Source organism: Olea europaea, chromosome 3 (assembly GCF_002742605.1).
Source record: "Olea europaea var. sylvestris chromosome 3, O_europaea_v1, whole genome shotgun sequence".
Classification (NCBI taxonomy): domain Eukaryota; kingdom Viridiplantae; phylum Streptophyta; class Magnoliopsida; order Lamiales; family Oleaceae; genus Olea; species Olea europaea.
In genome coordinates, this window is record NC_036239.1 from 2558920 (window position 1) to 2567463 (window position 8544).

General features: G+C 36.5%; 1 protein-coding gene across 1 annotated transcript; it reads right to left on the bottom strand.

The window, feature by feature from the left end:
• Window positions 1-1636: 1636 nt before the first annotated feature.
• LOC111381865 (leucine-rich repeat receptor-like serine/threonine-protein kinase BAM3) lies at window positions 1637-6145 on the bottom strand. Its single transcript, XM_023005713.1, has 2 exons — window positions 3056-6145; window positions 1637-2274 (listed from the first exon to the last, which is right to left on the bottom strand). Exons 1-2 carry the CDS (start codon window positions 5631-5633, stop codon window positions 1904-1906), a joined length of 2949 nt encoding a protein of 982 aa, XP_022861481.1. The 5' UTR covers window positions 5634-6145; the 3' UTR covers window positions 1637-1903.
• Between the last annotated feature and the right edge of the window lie 2399 nt (window positions 6146-8544).

The window sequence follows — 8544 nt, forward strand, 5'->3', positions numbered from 1 at the left end:
TTCAAAAATTAATAAAAATTGCGAATTTCATAAAAAGAACGATTGAAAATAGATATTAGTAAAAAAAATACGATTTTTAAAAATTGATGCCCGTGGGGGCTGAATTACATCAATTGATGTTGATTGCATTAAGTCAGTGTGTCGTGGAACCTGGTCAGGATTAGATGTCTCTTGTGGTGTCATCACATCCTTGTTTCATTTGTATTTTTTTCCCACAAGTGCTCAAGTCCATCAGCCACTTCTAAAAGCCATGAAACAAGAAAAGTTGGTTGTTTTTTTTGCTGGATTGTCATCTAATAGAAGTATAGTATATCATTTTTCGTTGTGTATTAGATAAGTAAGAATCATTGTATAAAATTACAGTGTCAATTATTTTGTAGCTAGTTGCCTTAATTAGAAAAATATTATATGCAAGATTTTGTTATGTTTGTCTTGTCAATTGAATTGTACAATCCTTCAGTAGTTAAGTAGGGGTGAACATAGTATTATTGGGTTCTTGTTTCAAGATAATTGAATCCAAACATGAACTAACGAGTATCAAATGGAGCTAATGATTTTTATGATATGTGACAAAACGAGAACCGAACCATTCATTTTTGGTTTGGTTTGGTTTTGATTCCATTACTTAAATTTTTAACTGATAAATGCAAATTAAAATCTATTACCATATCCATAAGTTAGTAGTATATATTTAAATAAAAAAATAAACATCAAATATTCAACAAGTACAAGTTATCAATCATCATATGAAACGCAACATTTCCTCTTCGCTGTTCATCTCCATCGTTCCTCTCTGGGCTCTCTCCTTCTACTCACTTTTCCGACCACCAAACCACCACCTTTCGGCTGCCAAACCACCGGATGCAACCACCATCAGCCTCGCTTCCTTCCCCTCTATAATCTCCAACCAACCACCAGCCACAAATCAACACGAAGCAACAGAAAATCCAGCCCAAAAAATGAATGTCGCAACCCCTTTTCCGCTGGAATATCCATCTCCAATGACGCCCAAGGTCGCGCACCACCAACACTTGATAGCCCTCATCCAGGCGATCAATATCATGTTCTAACATCAACCAATAATGCACCAATTCGTTCTAATGTGAATCAATCAAACATGGCAGTCGCGAACCAAACATGCATGCTTCAATTCGTGTTTCTAGTGATTGGCATCAGTCGATTGGCGACAGTCGAGTATTGAGTATGTCCCTACAGTCATGGGTAACACTTTAATTTCATCAATTCATGCAGAAATCGTCGTCGGAATGGGAGTTTTTGGCTGTTCTAATAGCTCGCGACTGGCCTCTTTTGAGCAGAAATTCTAGCATGTTCGGCCGGAGTTAGGGCCAGCTATTGGGTCGGGTGTGTAGATGACATTGTGGGCTTCAAGTTGGTGCTATGTTCCGGTAGCCATGGTGGCCGGAAAGTGGTGTTTTGGAGGTGGGGGTATTGAGAGTGAAAGAGAGAACCGGAATGGGAGTTTTCAAATTTTTTTGAACCAAACACGTTTTCTAATTTTTCATTTTGAGAAATTGTTTTTTAGAATGACAAACCAAACGTGTTTTTCATAATCTCAAAATGAGGCCTCAAAACAGAAAATGGAAAATGATTTCAAAACTGAAAATATAAAATAGAGACGCAAAGAGAACGCCAAGCTTTTAAGGAAAACTTTAATGCAATTTTGCAATAATTGCTTACAAGAGTTATTTTCCTAACTTCTGTTAGGTCACAAAATCTCATAATATTCCTGAAAAAAAAAAAAAAGAAAATAATTCCAAAATCTAAAACAAAAGGAAAGCTTGCAACAAGTGTTAAAACATCACTGGATAAACATATATATATTAAAGAAAAATTATTTCAAACCAAGAAATAACTTTTACGGCACATATTCTCATTTAATTTCTCAGGGTTTCTTCTTCGATTGCTGATAGACGATGGAAGACGAGGATTGAAATTCTGGCGAACGGGGAAATTCTGAAAGTATTTGAACCACCTCTCTCATTGCTGGCCTTTCAACACTATTTTCTTGAATACAAAGCATTGCAATGAAAAATAAATGCATGGCTTCTTCACGAGGCACTGCGGTTAACCTTGAATCGATGATATCGGTAACTTGTTCTCTTCGACAATTTGTTGCTTGTTTGATCCAACTTACGATATCCACGCCTTCTCCAAATTCGCCCACAGGACGTCTCCCCGTTATGAGCTCTAGAAGGACTATTCCAAAGCTATAAACGTCGCTCTTTTCATCAACTTTCAACGTGTATGCATATTCTAAATTAAAAAAAAAAAAAATCTTATTTTAAACCTTTACTTTAGTTAAAAAAAATAAAATCAATTTATTTAAATATGTTACAAAACAAAATGTAAAATGATTTGCATGTCTGTTGGCTTTCACGACACTCGACGCTGTTATGTTAGCTATCAAGTGCTGCCCTTGACTCTTTTAATAAGATAAAATACTTTCAAAAAATTATTTAATCATGTTCAAAAACAACTTCTTAATCTCAAAAGCACTTTCTGATTTTTCAAAAGTCCTACCAAACTAGTCCTAACTCTTCTAAAATAGGCTATTTTTCAACTACTTATTTTTTTAATGAAAATAAGCTTGAAATAATAATCTTTTGGAGATGCGTGGTTAAAAAGTAAGTGAAATTTTGGATTTATTGAAAGAAGAGATGATCGAAAATGAGTTTTTAGAAAATGGGGTGGGGTATCAGTATATCTAACACAAAATTTAAATGTGAAAAATTGTCCGAACAAGGCATAATTCTGCTTAAAAATTTGGACAAGTTGGTTGGTTTTTTATGAACAAGAGTTGATTTATAATTCTCTAATGCTACATTTGATATTTATAGCAGCCTTAAATTTTCTTACAACCGCGTCAAGTCAAATCTAGTTGTTGAAATGAAATATAACTGATGGTACGGCCATGGATTTCTTCGTTGACTGTTAAAATTGTTGTCAAACTCAAGAAAAGAAATAACTGCAGCCAGACAGGATGATAAAATAGCTGAAAACAATGTTAACACAGATTAAGGTACAATGTACATACCTGGTGCAATGTAGCCATAAGACCCTGCAATTGCTGACATGCACTGGGAGGCTCCCTCGTCCACCAGGAACTTCGCAAGCCCAAAATCTGCAACATGAGCTTCAAAACTGGAATCCAACAAAATATTATTGGATTTGACATCTCTGTGCAGGATCAATGGGGAGCAATCATGATGTAAATAGCACAATCCCTTTGCAGCATCCAATGCAATCTTGTACCTAATATTCCAGCTTAAGAATCCACCTTTTTTCCCATGCAATGCCTCTCCTAAGCTTCCATTTCTCATGTATTCGTACACAAGAAGGTTTGTGTCCTTGCTGGAACAGAATGCGAGGAGTCTTACAATGTTTCTGTGTCGAATGTTTCCTAGTGTTCGAATTTCAGCTCGAAATCCATGATCATGACTCTTAATGCCGTTAAATCCTAAGAGTTTTTTGACTGCGACTTCGACTCCGTTGGGCATTTTGCCGTGGAAGACGATTCCACCACCGCCTCGACCGATCATGTTGCCATCTTTTACGCATTCAAGGACATCGGAAACTGTGAAGTCGAGCTTTTGGAATGCGCTCATTTTCCAAGATTCAGAGGCATTTTTCTTGAATGACTTAGCCTTGATTATAGCTGCAGCTGTGAAGACTACAGAACACATTAGAAGCCCAAGGGAGAATATTAGCTTGAATGCACCGTGGGACTTTCCCGGTTTACTAGTGAGTGCTGTGACATTGCAAGGATTGTGTAATAAGGATCCACAGAGTCGAGGATTGCCCGCGAAGGAAGATGCATTGAAGACTGAAAATTCGCCCGATTCAGGTAGCTTACCGGAGAGATCATTGAACGAAAAATCAGCTGTTGTTAGACTCTTCATTGAACCGACTGAATTCGGAATGGTATCATTCAAGTGGTTTCTCGATAGGTTCAAATAATTCAGGATTCGAATATCGCATATTTCTGGTGGAATTGAGCCGGATAGACTGTTCTGGCTCAAGTCCAAATAAATCAGATGAACACAATTACCAATTTCAGGTGGGATTCTGCCAGCAAGAAAATTTCTGCTAAGATCAAGCTTTAGAGCTTGGTGAAGTTCACCGATAGAAGGCGGGATTGGACCAGAGAAATTGTTTCCACTAAGCAAAAGGATTTGAAGGGAAGACAGATTTGAAAGAGAAAATGGCAAAAATCCTGAAAGTTGATTGTTGGACAGATTCATTTGACCTAGTTTAGTTGGTTTCGACGAAGAATTAGCACGTTCAGACAAGGTCCCCGACAACATATTGTTCTGCAATTCAATAAAGTTTAGCTCCGGCAAGTAAATGAACCCATTTGGAATGCTACCGTTCAAGTAGTTTTGCCCCAGCCTCACCCTAACAAGACTTGAACATGTGCCCAAGTCCTCTGGTATTGAACCAAAAAGAAAATTTTGATACAGAATTAGTGCTCTAAGCTGTTTTGAGGCACAAACGCCTTTAGGAATGGTACCAGTGAGCTTGTTCGAAGACAAATCCAAGTCCTGCAGATTCTGATTTAGGCCAAGATTTGCCGGGATAGTGCCTGTGAAATTGTTCGTCCAGAGCTCAAGAACTTCCAATTGAGGATATTCAGCAACAAAATCTGGTATCGACCCATGTAATTTGTTCAAGAACAGATTTAAAAGCCTGAGTCGTTTGAGATTGATCATCTCATATGGGATTTCACCAGTGAGTGCATTAAGAGAAAGATCAAGATTTACCAGGCATGTTAAGTTGCCTAATTCCTTGGGGATTAAACCGGATAGTCTATTCCAATGCAGAAAAATTGTGTCCAGTGACTTCAAATTCCCCAATTCAGGAGGGATTGAACCATCCAATTCACATCTTGAAAGATCCATATGAACAAGATTCACCAGCTTGCCAAATTCCCTTGGAATTCCACCCTTAAAAACATTGTAATAGCCCAAGTAAATCTCCCTTAAGTTAGTTAGATTGCCCAATTCTGGAGGAATTTTTCCCTGAAGATCATTTCCAGCCAGGTACAAGTATTCTAATCCAATCATATTCCCATAATTCACCGGGATTTCTCCAAAGAAGTAATTTCCTCCCAAGTCCAGGTGCTTGAGATTCTTCAAATCCAGTATTCCCACAGGAAGCAAAGCAGAAAAGTTGTTGTTATATGCATCAAACACCTCCAAATTGGCCAGACTAGAGTAATTCCAATCCAGGTTTCCACTAAACTGGTTGTTCGAAATGTTAAGAAACTGAAGATTTCCCATATTTTCAATATTAATTTCACCAGTGAAATTGTTCCCATCAATGAAAAGCTCCATTAGGCTTTCAAGCCTGGAAATTTCAGGCGAAACAGAGCCATAAAGAGCCAAGTTCGATACATTAAGCGAGATTACTCGTCCTTGGAAGCATTTGATTCCAGCCCATGAACAGATTGAGGTTGGATTAGAAGAATTCCAAGAACTTATGGCCGGATTAGACTCGAATCGAAACCCTTGTTTGAGCGAAATCAGAGCATGAAAATCAGAAATGAGAGAGGAAGAAAAACAAGTACCCACAAGTGAGAAGAGTGTTAATATTAAAACAAAGAAGGGCGCCATATTTTACTGGAAAATTTTCATGGAAAGTGAGTTTGGAAGGAGTGGAAGAACAAACAAGGGATTTTAAGAGACTGGTTGATTTTGAATTTCCCGGAAAAGGAATGAAAAGTTGAAGGAATCTGAAAAACTTCAATTGTGTACTGGTTTAAAGAATCAGTCATCTTGTGATAAAAGAGTCTTCAAGTTCAAGAAAGATGATAATCCCTCCTTTTCTCGCCCTCTGCTTTCCCTTTTTGCTTCAGCCCTGAAGGCATCAAAGATCATCAAATTTGGTGCAAATCTTGTTTTAAACGGGAGTGCTTCTCTCGCCAACAGCCAAGTGCATGGTCTATATTCTCGAAAAGTGCACTAATGATGTATCATTTGCACATATTGTCTAGCATCCTATCCACAAGCGTGCCTCTGTGCCGCCAGTTATTTCGAGTAGCCAACATAAGAATGAGGAGATGACTGCCTCGAAGAGCTGAACATTGGGGCCAAACTTGCGGTTTGTGATAGTTGAGATCACTCGTAAAGTTTAAATTGATAAAAAGGGACAACTTTATTTATTTAAATTATGATCTTGACCTGACCATAAACATTACAAAGCAAAGAGAGGAAAAGAGAAGGGGGGGATAAAGAAGGTTTATAGTTAATTGAAAAACAGCCGTTGGATAACAGAAATTTGAAGTTCAGATTAGGTGGACAAAAGTAAAGTTGTTCATGTCCTCTCTTTTCTCATATGACAGAAATACCCTTTAGCTTTAATCATAGAGTGGCCTTTACTTTAGTGTGAGATGATGAAATTAAATGATACAATGGATTCTGAATTTTGGCTAAGTAAATTAAAGAGACAAAGTTGGTAGTAATCAATATATGCCACTATTTACAAAGATATCTTGTCTCATTGACCCAAAAATAATTAACAATAATGACTATAAGAAACAATTTTGTATGAACTTACGTGGTCATTCGTTGGTGCAAAGATTCTAACTGTAATGAATCTTTGGACGTTTTACGAAATGACGAAAAGGGTCCGTCTCATCGACCCAAGAGTAATACATGTTTACTTATCTTTTTTCTTTTTTCATCAATTCCTAGGAACCAAAGTAGTGCTTATTTGAAAATTGTTGGGGACCAGTTTGCAGCCAACGAAAATTTTCTGCCCATTATGCATGATAGTAGTTTCGAGGTAACCTTTTCGAAAATTAAAAGTTACATAGTCAGTGGAGTCTATAGATAAGAACAAAAATTTGTGCAGCATACTTTTCTATTTGCAGTTCATTCATAACCACAATATTAAATTCAAGAAAAAGATTTTGGGAAATGGATACTTTTGCATCTACTAAAAATTTTGGGTTTTGATGAGGAGAAGGGGTAGACAAAAAGAACTGGAGCCATAGAACCAAATCAGAATCAACTCTAAATTGAGCCAAATCAATTGGAATGGTTCTAATGATTCTCGTTTCTAAGTAAATATGTTATCAACTGGTTCTGATTCTTAGAACTTAGAATCAATCAGTTTTGATTCTTGATCTAGAATCGAGAACGGGAATCACTAGAACCATTTCTATTTATTTATTTTTTAAGGGTTTTTTAAAATTCTTGATGACCCGATCAAGTAATTATTCCTTGTCATTTTTTTTAATTAACTTTTTCTTTTTCAAAAATTTGGTTCTAGAACCGGACCAAACCTTCGGTTCCAATATTACAAAAGGAACCGAATGATTTCGGTTCGATTCTTTAATCAAAGAATCATTGATTTTCAATTCGGTTGTGTTTTGGTTCTTGTGGAACCGGAATCGAACTGAACCACCCCCGTGCTCTAGTAGAAGTGCACCATAAATCCTGTTTATGATCCCTCAATCTTGGTACATTTTGCATGGCACGTGTGCAGCTAGCAGTTAAAAAATGTAGTACTTTGTTGCATGTGTTGTGTATAAATTTATGTATTCTGTGCATTTTTTCTGGTTCCAATTGCAATTCCCACAGTTGGAGACATGTGCCTGCAGCATAAAAGTGGATGTAAAGAGTTCAAAGATTATGATAATTAACACATCATCACAATTTTTTTTTAAAGTATGATATATATAAAATTATGTTTTATGTATAGATTGCATGGAAGAAACAAATTGCAGGGCATACTTTTTATTTATATTTTTTTTTCTGCTTTATTCCTCTTTCCCCTTCATATATGTAATGTGGATTTGAGCTTTATTAGAAGATGGAATAGTCTTAAAGAGAGCTGAAAAAGTAAAAGTAGAGGTCAGAAATCTTTGCTTTTGATCTTCCACTTGTACAGAAAGTAAAGATAAATATATGAAACACCTCACCCCCACCCCCACGTCCCTCAGAAAAAAAACCAAAGACTCAAAAAAGAGAGAAATTCATGACTCATATGTGCATGGAAAAGTGTGCTCTTTTATTCTGAGTAAGAAGTTCCATTAAGCTTTGGAAACTCTCGTGGCAAAAGGCAGACTATATTATATGAGGTGAACTTTTGAGGTGTCTTGTGTCTTGTCCAGTTGGTGTAGGGGCTTCAATTCTTGAAGGGTTATTTTCATCTTGCATATACTAATCTTACCTTATATCTTAACCCTCATATTGAATTAAGCATGCTTAACTAGATTAGAGCAAGTTTTGTTGGATAAAAAGAACACGCATGGCAATTCAAAGTCTTCTACGTCGACCGCTCGACCGACTTTGAGACCACTACATGTAATTATTTGAGTCGTTACTTATTAACAATCGTTTTTTTTTTATTTGATTTCACTCCTCTAGATGATTAAGTCCCTGTTTGGTTTGGTTAAAAATTCATCAAATTTTCAGTAGATTTTGATAAAAATTGATAAAATACGTAATTCAAAAGTTAATAAAAATTGCTAATCCCATAAAAAGAACGACTGAAAATAGATATTAGTAAAAAAAGTAC